Source organism: Balearica regulorum, chromosome 9, assembly GCF_011004875.1.
Source record: "Balearica regulorum gibbericeps isolate bBalReg1 chromosome 9, bBalReg1.pri, whole genome shotgun sequence".
Lineage (NCBI taxonomy): Eukaryota > Metazoa > Chordata > Aves > Gruiformes > Gruidae > Balearica > Balearica regulorum.
Genome location: NC_046192.1, coordinates 22,805,829 through 22,824,578, shown reverse-complemented (window position 1 = coordinate 22,824,578; position 18,750 = coordinate 22,805,829). Strand labels below are relative to the sequence as shown.

At 41.1% G+C, this 18,750-nt stretch overlaps 1 protein-coding gene across 1 annotated transcript in view; it reads right to left on the bottom strand.

The window, feature by feature from the left end:
* The window catches only part of SPATA16 (spermatogenesis associated 16), a 79,462-nt gene that overhangs the window by 45,721 nt on the left and 14,991 nt on the right, over positions 1 to 18,750 (bottom strand). The window contains exons 2-3 of the mRNA XM_075761542.1: positions 18,411 to 18,556; positions 6,911 to 7,000 (exon numbers count right to left, since the gene is read on the bottom strand). Coding sequence (XP_075617657.1) covers positions 6,911 to 7,000; positions 18,411 to 18,556 — 236 coding nt within the window. The remainder of the gene's footprint in view (positions 1 to 6,910; positions 7,001 to 18,410; positions 18,557 to 18,750) is intronic.

Sequence of the window (18,750 nt, the reverse complement as noted above, 5' to 3'; positions counted from 1 at the left end):
AACAACAGAACTTGCTCTGATTTGTACCTCCGGAGTGACTACTTAAGAGTTTGACTTTGAACCTTGCTGAGCATGAGGAACATAGGGTACAAAAGAGTGGGAAAACAGCTCCCATTTAGACCATGTAATGCATTTTTCTGGATGAACTGCCATGTTTCATTTTTATAGTTTTTAAAGATATTGGGATTAAACTCTAACAGTAAAGAACAAAGATATGTGCATTCTCTTCCTACTTCTGACACAATTGTTTCATGTGATATACAGAAATATTGGCCTCATATTTACAGAACCATCTGCGAATTTGAAGTTACTAATTCAACATACTTAAAAACCATGCCTGAGTTTCAGGTGATAGCCCACGAAAGAGCTCCATTTGACATGAGAACTGAAGTAGTTCAGACAATACACCTTCAGGAACACCTTAGGGGATGCCAGAGAAAATGTGACATTTCCTTCTTTCAAAACTTGAGGCTTTATATCCAAATGTTTGGGGTTTTTTTTCCTAGTTGCTAGTTCAGGCTAGTATGAACTTCCATAACATAACCAAACCCATCTGTGTTAATGCAGTAAGCCTGGATCCAAAGGCGTCTTGCAATATCTGCTCAATCTGGCCACTTGGTGGTGCAGAACAATAAGATATATTTCTATACGTACCAGCAAAGAGCATGCCACAGATCCTAAACTGTCTCCCTCAGCCCATCTCCAGACACGCATGGGCTCTGTACTAAGAGTCAAAGGTAGCTTTTGCTGCACGACAGCTGCCGACTCTAACAGCCAGGGTACGGCCAAAGCCTTTGCAGCAGCCACGCAAGTCTGGGACAACAAAATGGATGGTACGGGTAGAAGAAATATGCGGTTTTCTGGAACGCAACCAAGTGTTACATTGCCAAAGAGGATAAGAAATTAGCATTGTTGCTAAACGCTTGTGTGTCCATTTACCACTGTAAACACTGGGAAAAATACGAGGGCAAGACTCAAGGTCAGCTCCTTCGGCCTTGACTGCTCCCCTTGAGCTGCACGGAAAGGAAAGAAGCCCTGAAGGGGGGAGGAGGATTTCTCTGCAGATGGCAGAGCCTTAGCAATAATCACAGCCTATGCACATTAGGGTAACTTTCACTCTCCTATGCTATTCAGCCCCAATTGCTACTAAGATCAGGAGGCTGAAAAGTGGCAGAAAATTACCCTTGCTCCCTCCTTCAAGTGGTCTCACCTGGATCTGCAGTAAGTGGTACTAATAGGAGGCCTCAGGGGGTGCCTTGTGATCTTAGTCCTGTGCACATCTACTGTTTGGAAAGGGTAAGTGTATCTCTATTTTTTTCAGTTTAACAGGAACTTTAATATTCCTGATGCAGATATCTGGGTACTTGGGATCTCTGATATAATGGAACTGAGTCTGAGAGACAGGATGCAAAATAAACTCCTGCTCTCTTCTGGATGACCTTTCTTATTTTCTGCTGAGATTGGAAAAGGAAAATGATGTTTATAACTGGAGTAAGTAGGAGGCAGTCATTTTAATGCAATTATCCTATTTGAAAAGTGAACAAAACAACTGTTAATTTTTAAACATCTCTGTACATCCAAAATAAATGTAAACTCATTGTTTTGAGGTTATGGAGACACTTGGAAACCATTAGATGATTAGAGATAAACAGAATTCCAGAATATTGAGCAGCAATGAAATTACTAATGTCAGGATTTACCTATATGCAGACTAGCACCCAACTGGGGCAAACAGTTAAGCTGTTTATGTGTAACATCTTGATGCTGCTAATTTCTGTGGGGGACAGGCTAAAACTTTGTTTTAAATATTTCACCAGTGAACCTTAACTTAAGTAAGTCTTTCTTACTTTCTGTGTAGAAATACTAGTACTGGAGGCTGCCTCTTGCCTCTGATGTGACCCCATCTGAGCGAGCTCTGGTGTGACACTTGGACACTCTCAGGTGATAAAGAGTAATGTGTGTGGTGCAGAAATAACGGCTGGTAGTTTTAGGCGCAGACTAACATTGTATGCTGGTGTCAAATTAAATAATAGGCTGTGGGGACTTTCCTTTGGGCTTTGGCTGATCCCAGCACTTGTCAGAGCTCCTTCCCTAGACCCAATTTATGAAGCGCTCCTTCCATAGCGTTACTCTGGGGAGGACGGGTGGGGGGTGGGCACCAACCCAGCAGAGGCCCTCGGATCCCTTCGTGTGCGTCGGAAAACCAGAGCCATTTTCCTTCCCGGGCCTGGGCAAGGCGTTCTCCCCGTGCAATGCGCTTGCCGGCAGAGGGGGGGCCCCTGCTCCCCGCCGGAGCAGCCCTGACCGCCAAGCCGCGATCGTGAAGCCGCCCTGGGGGGGGTGGTGGGGGATCGGCAGTCACGGGTGGGGCTGCCCGGCCCCTCCCGCCGCGGGGGCAGCCCAGGCGCCGGCGGGTCGCAGCTCTGCAGCCCCCAGCCCAGGGCGGCCGCTGGGCTCTGGCCCCCGGCACCTCCCGAACCAGCGGTGTGCAAAGATCCCTCCCCGGCTGCCGGGGCTCTCCGTGCGGGTGAACCACCGACCCCCCCGAGGGACTCTCACGGCGTTGGCGGGCGGGGGGTCCGTTGCTATGACAACTGACTTTTTTTTTCCCCCTTCTTATAAAATTGGATTTTTTTAATTTATTTCAGTTTAGGAAAGCTGAAACAATGAGGATAGAGGAAAAAAAAATACAAACATTCCTCTGTTTTGCCAAGAGAAAGCCCAGGCAGGATGCAAAGGCGGGCAGCACAGATGCAGGTGTGTGCGAGAGGCAGTCAGCTGGTGACTCCTTCAGCTTGTATCCCCAACCCCACTTATTTATACATCTTCCCTTACTACAGCTGTAAGCTTCGTAAACCAAAACCAGACATACAAACTAACCCAAATTATTCACCTATGTTTTCCAGTCTGACTGAAAGGGGACACAGACCTGAACTCAAACAGGGGGCTGAGGTTTACTACTTGCAGACCTAGTTTGCTTTTCAGCTGATGGGATTATCTAGATTATTTTTTTTTTTTAAATGCGAATGTAAAAAAGCTGAGTCAGCCATACCACAGCTATTAAGATCCTAAAACTTCTTCTTCCTTAAGGGTTGCTTACCCCTACTCTATGCAGTCAGATGAATATGAGTTGTTTGTTCTGGCAGAGGGACAGACAGTCTGTTTTTCCCCTACATGTATACAACTAATTTCAAGTCACTAGTGTTCTAGCTGGTGATAAAAGAGCTATCTTAAGCTTTTCACAGAACACAGTGACACTGTTAAATCAGCACAGCATTTTGATTAGCAGAAAGATGAGAGCTATGCAGCTTAATGATAAAAAGGGGCAAAATTCCCTTCTGTACTTAAACCTCTAGTTTCAAAGCAAATAGGCGGCCGTATTTTTCTGTACGTTACAAATTTTCACCTTACTACTGATTCAAGGCTATTCAGTGCCAGCAATAGCCTGTGCTATTTGGGTAAAGAAGAAAAATTGCTTTCATGCCTTATTGCTCATCTGGTTAGACCTTTCCTGTGGATGTGGAGCAGGCAGCTGTGGGGCCACAGCCCGTGGGCTTGGTGACTTGAAGGATGCATAGGGTCCAGTAACCCTTCCCTCAGGAGCTTTGGGGGTCAGCCTTGGGTGCACTTTCTAGTGCCCTTGTCCTTGAAAGCGGGGGCTGGCGGTTTCTCTGCCCCTAGAGATAGTATGGACCTCCAAAGTTCTTCTGCAGCTTACACATCCCCTTTCACATTCATGTCCCTTATCTCATTGTTCCCTAAGGTAGCAGTCCTGATATTGCCAGGAAGGTTGAGTTTTCCTTGGCCTTCTCCAAGAGCGTTTTCTCAGTTTTGGGACAGAAGGGAGCCCAGGACCCTTTCCTGAACTTTCCATTCTGGTTATGAAGTGATCTTTTGATCAGCTATGACCATGTGTCCTTTGGCAGGGTACTTCCAGTCGCTGCTATTGGAGGCTGATCCTAAGCCTAAATGCCTTCTAAAGCTTCCTGGTAACCTGCAGACTAAATGTGTGTATATATATATATATAAATAAAATTCATTTATGCCCATTTGTTCAAGGGCCAAGACGGTCTTCCAACTGAAATAGGCTTTCTCCTTTCTGAGGTTTAAATTTCTACTATGTCAAGAGCAGTCTTCTAACATCAGAGATACCAATAGAGGAGAAACATACTAGCTGACATCTTGGTGAAAGTGGTTGCAGCGCTTTGGAATTCATCATTCGCAGATGCTGTGACCCCACAGTGGTGTTTCTAGGATTGCTTTACAATGCCAAATGGCCTCAGGCTGCACTGTACATGGTGGCATCTGATCAGTGCTATCCCGAAGGAATCGCTGCACAGCTGACAAAATTCAGAAGTGATGCAGATATGGGCATATCAGACTCCTTACATGAATTCAGATGTCCTTGCATTTAGACTGCTTCATATGCTTATTCTCCTGATACTGGGCTGTGCTAGTGAAAATTACACACAGAGGAACTTGAGAGGTGCTTAAATTACAGTTGACCCCACTCTAACCTATGACTTTCTCTGAACTGAAGAATTTGGTCTGGTACCTCCTCAGAGACGAAGTCTCACGGGATCTCAGCTGGATAGGTAGGCTGAGTTTAATGTGATTATCCATGCTGCTTGTGCCAAGCGGAACTGTTCACAACCAGCTGCTTCTGATCACGTACCCATACAGTATTCTGGGCATATTTAATGCGCTAGCTTAAAAATCATATGAGGAGATGGGAAGGTACAGGATACTTAGAAGCAGAAAAAGAAATGCAGTGACCTTCTTTTTGTACAAAAAGTGAGCAGAAATAAATGATGGCTTATGCTAACAAAACCTGCTTGTACTTTCAGAAACTGCAGGTGAATATCTGTATGGCATGGTCTATCTGTAACGAGCAGAGTACATTCTGCACCATTAGTGGGGATCGACTACGACCAGTGACTCCAGTGAGATGACAGAAGTAGTGCTAAGCTTAGTTTAACACAATCTGCAGAAGCAGCTCTGCACAGTTGCTATAACACTATGTTAAACTAGGCTAAACTCTGAATACTGCTATAGTCACTGCTTTTGGAACCGCTCTGGATTCAGTCTGTCAGAATGTTCCTCTCCTTTACAAAATACATAATCTCATTTAAAATCATCTAGTTTCCTGAAAGCTACTCAGTGTGGGGAAAAAAGGCTGACACAGTTCCCTCTTGCCTGCTGATGTAGTAAACTTACTGATTGCTTATCTGCAGTAACATCAACCACAATTTTTTTTATTTATTTTTGAAATCATATTTATGAAAACCTTCTTGGTTCATACTGTCTTCTCAAATATGGGCATTTATATGTATTGCTTTTTAGGAAAGATCAGTTTCTGAAAGGGTATTTTTTTTAAACTTTTATTATTGTTATTATTTTTAAAAAATCTTTTGTGTGACCCCTTCAGGAGGAAAACCCGCTTCTCCCCCTACAGCACACTAAACATTTCCCCTTGTATCACTTCACTTGGTGGGGTACTAGTGAATTTTTGGATTTGAAAATATTCTGGGCAGGATTCCCCATCTGTCACAAAGCAACATACTCTCCTAATGCAGCTCTAAAATGTCTGGTTGATCAGTGGACCTCAACTGTTGAGGTTTCAGTAGATTATTATCTCTCTCTGAATCAACACCCCAACAAGATTTATAGGAAGAAGAGACTGATGAGTGAGATATAAAAGCAGATCTGGGAACTATCACAACACTTCATTGTTTGTCAAGAAAATGTTTCACTTTCTTGGTTTGAAACAGTTTGTTTGATAAGTGAGCTGGGTCTACAGTCAAGTGAAATATTCCAGGTTTATCTGAAATCATGTTTCTAAAAAAAACTTGGAAAAATGGTTTCCTTGTCTTGGGGAACCAATTTCTTCTTCCTGTCCTGACATGTGAAAGCTAGTGGACATTACTCTGACATAATCTCAATGTGTGTCCTGCAGAAAGAAAAGTGCTTGTCCTGGAGTTTTTGGCTGAAGGCCAGCACGGAAAATTGAAATTCATCTTCCCAAATCCTCTCTGCAACTCTGGATAAAGTCATCTTTCTACTCCCTGGACAAACTGTTTTGCTGCTATTCTAATAGCTTCAGAGCTCTACCACTGGCATCCATCGTAAGTGAGGAGCAAAGTGACCCTTTCAGTCTCACACCTAATTCTCACAGACTGTTGTGCCATTAGTTAGCTAATGACTTTTGAAATATTTTGTGACATATCTTGTGGTCTTCAGCTGAACAGTCTTCTGTAAATGTCTAATGTTTGTACTAGTGATGATAGATAGCAAGTCACCATTGCATTTCCCCATGCATTTCTTTCATTTAAGCATGTTAAATGGTTAAAAACTTCTGTTGCATGTTGAAACTTTTAGTTTTTGGCAGCGTTAACACAAGCATACAAGCAGAGCTTCCTCTTGCAGCCTTTCTTCCTGCCAGCAGTTCCCGTTCACACCAGCGATCTCATCAGCTGCACGCAGGCTAAATTTTGCAGCATACCACAGTGTACTCCGAGATCTTGATTATTTTTTTAATTCTTTTTTTTTTTTCCCCCCTCATACATTCAGAGCACACCTGAAAGCGGGGAGTGGAAGATGCTTGTGTGCATGTAGCTCTTTGTGCCAGTGTAGCGCTGGGACCTGACCAGGGCTCACCCCCGTGCCTCAGAACGAGTAAGTCCTTCTACATGCATTAGTCCAACTGCAACTAGGGACATAACTGGGATTATTCATGTTACGCCAATGGGAGGATGGGAGCTCTGCTGCATGCAAGATCGTATACACAAAGCCAACACAAAGCTCCCACTGATTTTGGAAAAGCCTGGATATAAGATGATATCCTTACTACTGAGAGCTGGAATGAAAGAGATATAGAGAAACGATTAGAAATCCACGAGCAGCGGAGTACCTTGCAGCTTCGGAGTATCTCTCTAAACACCTAAACGCAGCAGCTTGGCGCAGGTGGTTCCGGAAATAAGCTGGATTCAGAATAATGCTCCTTAAAAAGATGAGAGATGGACAAGTTTAGATATCTAGTTCTTAAATCATTAAAAGCTACTAATAATCAAACTGTGATGAAGACACATACTGTATACGCTTATTCTGTACAAGTCAACACCATGTCTCAAATGTAATATGAACTATCACCTTCTCTGACAGCTGTGATATATGAATGAGCATTATTAACATTTTTATTGAGGTTATATCATAAATGTGGTTTCATTAGGGTTTTGTGTATTGTTTTAGAAAAACGTTCTTGTGGTAATATTCTATATTGCCTTTAGCTTGTAGAGAACATAAGCGAAAATGCTACAGTACAACTTCTTGTTAACCCCAACTCCACAAACATGAGTGACAGTTGTCTGACCCATCTACCTGGAACAGCTGTGCATCTAGAATGTATTTTAATGTTCACTTGGAATATTTTAAAATACTTTCTGCCCAAGTGATGGGTTCTATGTGGATAGACCTTGGCATGTTTCTTATGCCCTTAACTTTAACAGCTACAATTCCAGGTGTAACAAATCGCAGGCTTTAAGTCAATATCAGAAAAAGATGGATGGGTAAAAATAGCATAAGCTAAGCAGTTAGATTGGCAGGTAGGGTATCCTTCTGATGCGAGCAGGGGGAGGGCAAGAGTGACAGCTCCTTCTACATCTAATTAGTTTCACTTGTGAGATTCCAACAAGCATTGGCTTCTCTGGTCAGTGCTTCTCCCAGTGTTTGGAGAAAAGGTACATATAGTATGTTCTAGGATGCCAAGTTTAATATTAATCTTTACATACATGCTTTATAAAGTACTTAATGGTAGCTTATGACATCAACAAAGAGCTTAATGCTACATTCTATTACAAAGAAAACTTGCAGACTGGCTCTTGTTTCCTTGTTGAAAGTGTTGAGTATCATGTTAGTATTAAAAACTACCGGTCTTGTGATTTCAGTCTACTAATAACCACAGACCTAATCGTCTTCATAAACAAATAATTTACTAAAATTTATTTATCGTCTTGAAACTCTGATGTAAATGTGTAAACACATTCAGCTATAAATTCACATTTATGGAAACACCCAGTGCATTTTAGAAGATCAATAACTGTCTTTTCTGTATGTATTCAACACTCATGGACTGTATGTCTGTGGCCTTCAGAAGGAGCTTTTAAATTAAGTTAAAACCTACAAGTATCTCCAAGATGCTGTAGACTTGTGAATCAAATTCACTCTGCAGGCACTTTTTCGAAGGCATACAGGAGAAGACCTAAAGCTCTGAGTGATTGCATCTACATTTGCAAGTAACTAGATATCTAAGGAGTGGATCAGTAGATCAAAGAAGCTAATGTTGAGGCCCCTACATCTGTATTGTAGACAGTTTGGGATTTTATTTCAGATTAAACTTAGTCTGTTCCCTTATCTTCCTTGCTCAAAGCTGTCTTGAAGGTCTGCTGTTGGTTTGGATTCCTGTGCTGTCGTTAGGTGCTACTTGTGTTTTGTGCACAGCTCATGCAGAACATGCAGGCAGTTTTATCTGAAACTGTTCCAGTTTGTGAGTGCCAAAATTGGTCTGTGAAACATCTAGAGTGCAGAAAATGGAGGAAACTGGGTAAAGGGCATCACAATCCTACTACTCTGCCAAACCAAAATGGTAAGTTAGGTGTAGCCAGAGATGTTTCTGTTCTTCCGGCACAGTAAAGCTTTACTCTGCATGAGCAGAGCTGCTCTGGAGATGTACCTCTGCTGAAGACCATCCTAAGGTGGTGTAGGAACTAGGAAGCATTTCAGAACTACACCTCTGCAGTCCAACACTTGGACAAAAAAAAAAAAAAAGAAGCTCAGAAAACTGTATTCAGACGAAGCATTACCCTGCAGAAACTCTCTGGGAAGAAGATGCGCGAGGGGAAAAACTAGTGACAAATGGTATCGTGTAACTTAAGGCATTACTGGAGGAAGCGTGGACCTTAGCGATTGGAGGCACGTCTAAATACTGAAATGAAATCCAAGGTACGAAATGGCACAGGATGCTCTTACTGAGGGGAACGAATCACTCTTATCAGTAACAAAAAGATGACGCCAACAGCGAACACTGCAGTTCTTGGCCAAAGATGGTTCAGAGCTGAAGTTTAGATGACTCCAGTGGTCACCAAAACTTAATTTAACGAGAGCAAAATCATCAAAACATCAAATGCTATCAGCACTTACTGTTTTGGTCAGATCATTAATACATTACATAGAAGACAACTGGTACTTCTGCAAGCTATTTTAAAAGAGATTATTGCTGCTGTAAACTGTAGTCAACAGTTGATCATAGTAATATTGATTTTTTTCTTTTTTTTTTTCCTCTCAAAGTTATCAGTTCTACCACAGCCAAGCAATAGCACTGAGGGGAAAAAATTAAAAAATCAATACTTCCCTGGTAGTTAGCAACACATTTTCTGTAAGTCTTTGAGCAGGATGTGCTGTGATAGGCTTATAATAAATATAGAACTGTGGCAGATCTAAAAAAAATTAGATATCAGCTCTCCATTCTCCATCTTGATTTTTTTTTTTACTAGTCTTAAAAAGATCAACTACTTCTCTTGAACTATAAATTCTATACTGAAAAATATTATAGTACACCCTAATAGCTTGAGCAAACATCAGAAAGGTACCTCTGACTCCTGGCAGTTTGGTTTGATGTTGCTAGGCTCTCTGTACCCTTTACACTAGAAATAATTTCTGCTGTATTACTTCTCTACCCAAAAGTAGCCCCTTGCTGTACTGATGCAGCTCCTTTGTGTAGAGCAGTGCTAATTTAATGCTGAGTGTACACTAAAACTGTGCAGAGCTATCCCTTTGGCTTTAAAATCTGACTCTTGATGTGTTTCAGGTGATTTTGGTGCAAAGGAAAAAAAATCTGCATGAAATGTAGGAAGCAAAGGAATCATGCAAACAAAGGTTAAGAGGAAAACCCTAATTCCAGGAAGTTCTCCTTCAAATAGGAGCAGATGGGGACCCATCTGGCCAGGCAGAAATGTGCCAGGCTGTGCATAGTGAGAACAAGTCCATGCTCCAAGATCCACCTCCAGCCATGAGCAGTCTTGATACTAGACTGGTTAATCCAGTAATTAATTAGGAGGGATGTGTTTCAAGAGGCTTGAAAGCAGAATTAGGAAGGGAAGAAGGTGGTGGACGCTCTGGCTGGAACACAGTTGGGATGCTCTCTGTATGTGGTGGTTTGTGCCATGAGCAGAAGCAACGGTCCTTTGGTCTTTGCGCTTGCGTGCCTCTCTTGGGAGCTTCAGGTAGAAAAAGTAGTTTTGTCAGGAAGCGTCTGAAAATGGATAGCTCTTATTTTGCGCAGAGGAAAACCTCTAATCCGCAAAACTGCAAATAAAGTCACTACATCTGAAGATTAAAACTTGTGTTCTTGCCAGGTTTTGCCCCCATCTGTCAAATGACTTGGCTAAAGTAAACTTGAAAAAGATTTTCATTTAGTTTTCATCTTCACTGTAATCCAAAGACTGCCCTGTTAAAAGCCTTTCGTAAATCATTTGGTCAGTTTTTCTCAACAAAACAGTCCTTAAGTAATGCTGTATATCAGCCTCTTTTTTGACATTTTCATTTTTTCATCTTGACATCTTCTCTTAAAAATAATACAGTGTTTGTCCTATTATCTTTTTTCAAACTCTGAGGAGGGGGGAAGAAGGCATCAACTCTCTCCCCATCATAGCAATTGGAGTATCTGAATCAAAGATGTACGCATTAGCCTGTGGTTTTCTCTCCAAGTTTTTCTTTCAATCTTACTGCCTGGTGTTAAGGAAACAGGTGTGGCAAGAAACTCGGATTGCTACATCAAAACTGGCTGCTAGAAATCACATTGCTTTTTCTCTAAGGTGCGCAGTCTCTATTGAATTCCTTCCCAAATGCAGCGGGGATTTAACTCTAATCTGACTGACATGAAAAAGTGCCTCTGCTACTATCCACCACATCATTCGTGTTTGGCCTTTATAGGCCAAGAAAAAGTCAATGAGATGATTCTATAGATGAAACAAGTGAAAAATACACCTCACCAGTAAAGCAGATAAACTCATTTTTCTTGCTAGTACTGTGAGTAAAAGCTAGCTTGTTTGTAGAGGTGCATGCAGTTATGTCTTTAATTAGAGTGGCAGAAGCTTTTTTTTTTTCTTAGTTGTCCATACCTTCCTATGATACAGTGTGGTCTTCTGTACAAATGCATTTTAACAGTCAATTATAATTGACTATTAGAGAGGAATTCAATTATAATTGACTATTAGAGAGGAATTGGGTGATTTATCAGAAGTAAAAATTCAGCGTTAAAGCAGTATGTGCCCCTCTGCAGAGCAATGTAAAGCTAGCGTGGGTCGGTATGGCGGTGTGCTGTGCTGGCACATCCACGCGCCGCTGGTACGGAGCGACTGTACAGATGTAGTTGCTGGGGTGTTCTTCACCACGACATTAAATACAATGTCAGTGCAAGTAACGTGCCAACTAGAATTCAGCAGAACCACGTCTCCAGTTGCTGTAGACCAATACAATGCTTTTGTCTTCAGTGAGTACTGTCAATCAGTACAGCTGGTGGTCCAGCCCCAATATACTCACAGATGAACCTGACAAATCCTTTACAATTACATTGAATCTCAACTTTCTTCTTTTTCATTGTCTCATCTACGTGGCAGGTAGCTTATCTGCAGTGTAGTCCTACTCTTATATCTGTTTGAGTCTACTGTGCTCTGTTGTCATCCCAAGGGCTGGTTTACGAGTTCAGCTGTAGTAGAGGCAGGCAAATTCCTGAACCCTATGGTGGCCAGGAATCAATTTTCCTGCAATTTGCATGTGCAGCTATGCTATGATTTTTATTTATTTGTGGACCTCATGGTGGTGCGTTTGCTTGCAGCCAACTTTGTATTCTAAACCACTTCTCCTCCTGGTGCTGTTGTAGAGATCTAAGAGGGATGTGTCTTGGATGCACAAAAGCTTGCGGGCTTCCTTGCTCTATGAGTTTGCCAACACTGACATCCTGAAGAGGAAAAAAAAAATCTCCCTGTGGCAACAAGCTGGTGGAAGTATTTGGTAGGCTTGTGAAAGCAGGCATGCAGAAGCACTTTCTCCCAAAGGACAAAGTGTGATGGTTTCAGTGCTAGCAAGCATGAATAATTAAAGGAAGAAGGGTGTCTGTGGTGAGGAGACACATGTGAAGAGATATGAGGGAGGTAGAGCCTTTCTCCCAAGTTTGGTTTCAGTCTGTTGCTGGCTGGACAGGTTCAGACCAGTTGGTCCATGGGGCCATTTTCTTTCTATTGCCACCAAATGCCTGGCTGTGACTGTGCCCACCCTGCCCTGTTCCCCGGGACCTCTTTTCCCTGCATGAGTGCCCTGCTCTCTGAAGGAAGGAGCATCCTTCCTTCCCTGCCCCGGCCACTTTCTTTTTAAAGAAGAGACATGCTAAATTAGATAACATCTGTGTTATAGAGAAAAAAGGTGGAGGACAAAGAGGCCAGGACCACTTGATAGATGTAGCTATACAAGTAGTTGATACAACTATTGCTTATCGATGCAAATCAGGCAGAGTCTAGAATGGGTGTCTCTGGTAATCTGATAAATCATTATGAATCCCCTCTAATATAGTTGTCACCACTGAACCACACAGCTGCAAACGAAGACTAAACTTAGGCGGATCAAGGAACAGGACCAAATCCTCTAACACTGAAGGAGGACACCTGACTTGTCTTTGTGCAGCTGGATTTTTTTTTGTACAACTAATCAGAAATAAATGCAGTTATGGCATCTACGGGCAACTACCTTCAGTGCACAGGAGAAACCATCTCATGAAGTTTTCATATCTAAACAGACAGGAAGGGAGGAAGTGTGGGTTCCCAAAAAAAGGTTTCACACAACGCCTTTTCTCTGTCAGTAAAGTGAAATATAACTGCCATGCTAAAAGGTTTTGCAGCAGCAATTTGCTTTGAATTGCAAGCATAAGATAAATGTGCTATATAGGTCTCAATTCCTCAGCTGTGAAGGTGGTAAAAAGGAGAATGTTCTCCAGTCCAGAACAAAAAGATATTTATAAAGATCTTGTTTCAAAGCTCCCAAAACCATCTTAACACAAGTGGAGATACTCTGCATTCCCTGTCGTGTTTGCATAATGTACTGCCCACTCACTTTCCAGCGGTACAAGTACTACTTTCTTGACCACCAAATTTTCTGATGCCATTAGGACTACTGTCATGTATCTCAACTCTTAGAAACCAGTTCAGTGTTCCTAGACTTTTCCTTCTATCAGGAACCCTTATTTCTTCCAGGGCATTTTTGTTTTCCAAATATACCTTTCCTAAACAGGATCCCATCACCTATTGTGTACATAAATGTTTTTGCAATATAGCATCGCCATAGTCAAGGGAAATATAGCTTTTGACCCCAATGGAGGAAGTCTCAGCCCATAAAATAGGAACTATGTCACTGATAGACCAACCTGGAAATAACATATGATTGAGTCGAGTATCACAATCCATAGAAAAGACTTCTCATTTAAAAAGTAATAAAAACTTGAATTACAGAGAAATATTTGAAATGCTGCATGAGAGAGAATTATTTTAAGAGTATTTCTGGTTTATATTATCCAGAGCATCTCAATGGAATAGCTTTGTATTAATAATATCTCATCTATTATGTATATTGCAATATGCCTAACACAATTGCTGAAGTAATTAGGTGCTGCTAATTTTCTTTCTTCCCTTTTCTGAGGAGGTAAAGAGACTAGGAGAGTAGTTTAAAGTGAAGTATGCATTACACTACAGACTTCCCACAGATGAGCAGCATCAGCCATTATGTTTCTCTTTTTCCTAATTCCACCTAAAAATCTGTGTTCTTCTTGAGCTTTATTATTCTGTCTCCATTTTAATGCCCACTGACTGCACTATATCATAGCATCATTGCATTATTTATTTTTGATTATTTAATATTTCACTAGAATTCCATTCTTCAACTCATTTTAATATAATCCTATTTTAAAGGTGCAAAATAAGGAATAGCTGAAAATTGACTTTTTAGTCTGAAAGTTCTGAATTAATCCAGATTAGAGAGTCCTGCTTTATCCTGTCTATAATACACTGACCAAGTTTTGAGATGCCTATTTTTTCTGACAGATATTACATAAAGCTTGATCATTAATAATTATTTTAAACCTTTTATAGGTGTTTGAAAAGTCACTGGGGAAAAAATGCAGAAGATTTGGAATTAAATCGATAAGACTTCAGCTGTTTTTGATTTTTTTTTTTTTTCCTCACTGTGCCTCTGTAAGAGATTCTCTCTGTTAAGTCATCACTAAAGCAATTGTGTGCTACCTAACAGAGGTGCTATTTTCTACTTCATGTGTCTCCCTATGAATTGTGCAAGAGGCATTGGAGCCCTGCCTTCTACCAAACACATAAAAAGGCACAGGAGAAAAAGCTTTACAGATTTATGACGTTCTCTATGCATTGCCTTTCTGTGAGGGAGGGAGAGAATTGGCAGCGGGTCGTGCTGTGGAGCAGAATCTGCAAGGACACAGGAAAATCTTTGCTAACCCCCAAAGATTTAGAATAGCTCTGTACAGCAGCCCCTATTATCACGAACATATTTTTCAGGCTTTACTTAGAATGTTAAAGAAAGATGCCACAATGTCTGGTTCCTCTTCCTCTTGGCCCTTATGCCCACAATTTCCATATCGAGGGAAGGAGGGCAGGGAGCGAAGCCCGGGAATGCTCTGGGAGGAGGCAGGTGGCAAATATCCTTCCAGATGGCAATCCCAACGCACCTCCCACCACCAACTGTGGGCTTCCTGTGGCATGATGGCAATCCCAGTGGGAGGAGGCGTGACTTTTCACCCACGGTGGGCAGCCTTGGTCCCCTGCTGAGGAGCTGGTTTCCCGAGGAGTCCTATGGCACCAGCAGCCATGCTACAGCTGGGCAGGGAGTGATCGAAAGTAGGCAGAAATAAAACAAAATGCTTTTTGTCACTTGCTGCTGGATAGGTGACATCTCTCTTCCACATTTTCTAGTACTTGATCCACGTACAGGATGTCTACGAACAGCAGTCTACGTTTAGGCAACTGGATCAAGCCACGTGTCTGTCATTCCTCAAATCTTGTGTGCCATGAGGACCGTAGCAGTTGAAGAAGTCTAAGTACAGCAGCAAAAACCATATTTCCAATAGAAAGGTTCTGTGTTATTTTCCCCTGTGCAAACAGCAAGTCACATGGTGTCAAGGTAGATTAATTTTAGCTCTCTTGGAGGAAAAAAGCAAAATAAACAAAGGAACTGTAAGAGGATCCAGAGTCTCCTCGAAAGTCGTGTGTATCATGTTTTGAAGGATCCTCCATCTTCAATTGTCATGGAGTTCAGCATCGCTATCTCCAATTTCAAACAAAATTGAATCTTAACAGCTGCCGAGCTGCGTACATGATGCACCGTGGGTTGTTTTTTCCACATACGACTGTAGCTTTATGGGATTTCTCTGTTGGGCCTGGCCCTCTGAAGAGCAGGTGTAACTGGGGGACTACTCTGCTGAAATGCTGTGCTCTGCTGCAAGATTGCTTTCATTTGGGGCAAAAATTCAACCACTGACATTATTAGGTTGAGCAACATAAGGCCTAAGTACTAATCTGAGGTTTCTTAGTCAGTTCTTGACTTCTCAGACCTTCACTGTTTTGCCATCTGCTATAATAGAAAATTGCCTTCTGCAACCAAAGGGAAAATCTAATTTCTCAGCAAGCCATATGGGGTTATTAAGATCATTAAACCCTGGTATGCCATAATGCCTGGGCCAAAAGGACCACAGGGCATGTAAATATTGTGTGATTCATTTTATAGCTTCAGACTGCAAGTTAGGAATTATTTTGATGGCTATCTTATGATGAAAAGTGGTGGTCAAGTAGGTTACTGCAGATGTTGCTTGGTGAGGTCAATCCATGGCACGTTTGTTCAGAGCTGTGACAGATGAGAAGTGGTTTTAATAGTGTTTGATTGCAAAGGGTAAATCTTTTGTATCCGCCTGACAAATGATCAGAACCCAGCCGGTGTCCTCAATTGTGCCAGTGATGCTAAAGGCAGCCTTAAATTTTGATATTAAGAAACCAGAGAATACAATTGCCGCTCTTCAGGAGGACAGACTTGGCTTCTCATACAGGATCTAAAGCTGATGATATAAATTGTGCTCCTTTTGCTTTCTTGAGAATGGGAAAGCTATTCCCCTGAAGATGCCTGTTCTTGACCACTTTAAAACTGAGCTGCTGGAATTTTTCTCTATTTCTCTAGTTGGGATATTTTGTAAGATTTCTTCCTGGCAAAACCCACTTCTATATATTTGATACAACTATGTGTGAGAATATTAAAGCTGATTTTTGGTTAATAAGGCTTCAGAAATGAATGCAGGAGCTGTGAAATTTACATGAAATTAAAGAAAGAATAGTTCAGTAAATGCAAATAAATGCAGAAATGAATATTTTAATTTGGATTCATGATTAATGCCAAAGGATTACCAGCAAACCATTACAATGTGGTGATGACACAAAAACTCAATGGGAATAAAAATTCTGTATGCACTAGTTCACTGATAGCAGTAAGCTATTTTTAGTAGGAGAGCTTGGAGTAATTTATTTGTTCTTTTTGAAAAATATAGCTATTGATTATATTTCAAGTTTTATCTTTATGTTAATTATGCCTCAGAATATTTTTTTTTAACTGGTATACTCTTGTATGAGGTCCTGCATTTTAAAATATGACAACCATGGTCAGTAGACTTATTCCCATTCTGTGAGTTATTAAATGAATTGTATTGAAAATAGGCAGTACTGATTGCCACTTTTCTTGTGCTATGTAACTAAAGGAGCTAACAAATTGTTATATATAAGGAAGAAGAGTGAAGATTTTTTCCCTACTTCAGTTTTCCAGTTATCTCAATCTAACTGCATTTATTTGCTCTGTAGGTCATGGGTTTCTGTAGGTCATGGTTTCTGTTTTAAGACAATTGAAATCAAAGCATGTCTGAATAGGCTTTGGTTTCTATACTGCTGGGGTCAAGACATCTTACTGTTTTGAAATCAAGATAATTTAAAGGAGATAAAGAAAAGTATTTCCTGTTCTAGTTATATTTATGCTGTTCAAATAGCTTCCTTATTTTAGTGTTCTTGGAAATCACAGTTGGAATAAGAGAGCTATTGTTATCATTTTTCCAAAAGCTCGAAGTCAAACTTTATATCTTTCTTTTCTAACATGGTCTTTGAGAAGCCATGGAAAAAATGCGTTTGGTTTTTAGTTTGCATGAGGAGTGCATTTTTGTTGTTGTTGGGTTTTTACTTTTAACGGGAATCTCGGTCTTCCCCACTTCCTATGCTTTGGCTCACCTAACAGAATACTCCACCTGAAAGGACCATGGTTTGTGTGCCCATTAGATGTTCTCTGCCTGCTCTCTACCCACTCGTGGGCATTCAGGCCCCCAACCCAGGTGGTACTTGGAACTTTCCCCCTTGGGAAAGGGATGGGGGACAGGAGGTGAAGACCTTGTCATCAAGTCAGGATTCTCAGACTTCCCATGACATGCATGTAGCCGAGTGAACCTGCTGCCACGATGGCATCACATTTCTACACCAATGCATTATTCTTCACCACAGTCTCCTGTGCGTTAGGTGCAAGCATGTGCCTCCTCTTTTGTTGTAACTACTCTTTTTGTAGTTACATTCGAGATGATTGTATGAAAAAATCCTTGTCCTGTGCTACTTGCAGTGTCCGTCCTGCTACATCTCGTGCAAGGGAAAAGTGAACAGAGATCGTGGTAATGAAGTGTTGCTGGCAGGACATGCACGTGGCTAACAGAAACTATTGTTATGCCTGAATGATAATTAAAGGCAGCACAAACCCAGCAAAATCCTCACTCATCTGAAACTGATAGGAATTTCATCTCCACCATGTGCAAGTTTTGTTTCTGGCTTCTTTATGCGTTGCTGGTGGTGCTGGTCTTTGATGTGGATCACAAGTGAGCCCATGAGGAATTATGTAATGAAAATAATTTGAAGCCATCCCTGACCTAATCTGGCTTGAAAAAGATCAAGAGCTTATAACATCATTACTGTCATAGAAGGCTGAGCATGTTTATATTTGTCTGCCTTCAATCTCAAGGGTGCCCTGAACTATGCACGTGACTCACCTGCGCATCCTTCCCTACTGCATTATCCAAGCAGTAAATGTATAGGTGGCTATTGTGTCTTAAATTTTGAGAATTGGTCCAACCTAAACACAGTGCCATGTGTAAGCTGTGTTTTATTGATTCCTCTTTTCTCATTATTAGACTGAGTCTTTCTGCACTGGACCTTTTTTTAGTCTTTGTTTAATTTTTGATTTCAGTCTTAGCAGTGTATCTAATCAATATTTATTTTTACCTGTGCGCATGATTCAGAGCATCATCAGGCTTCTTCAGTTTTAAGTAGCAGGTTACAAGCTTTGTCTCAATAAAACTGGCAATACTGGAAACATCTTCTGGAGATGACTTAAAGGGATTGTCTAGAGCAGCACCTTTACTGCAAAGCTGTACGATAAACAAAAATGTTATTTACTAATGTTATAATACACCTTTTGTTAGCTAGAAATGCTTTTTTTTTGTAACTGATAAATGGAGAAAACTCACTTCTAAGTAAAATATACCCTGACTTTAACCAGAGTTAGCACTACAAAAATCAGTACAAATACATGTGAACATAATATAAAATGCAGTGTCGTCTT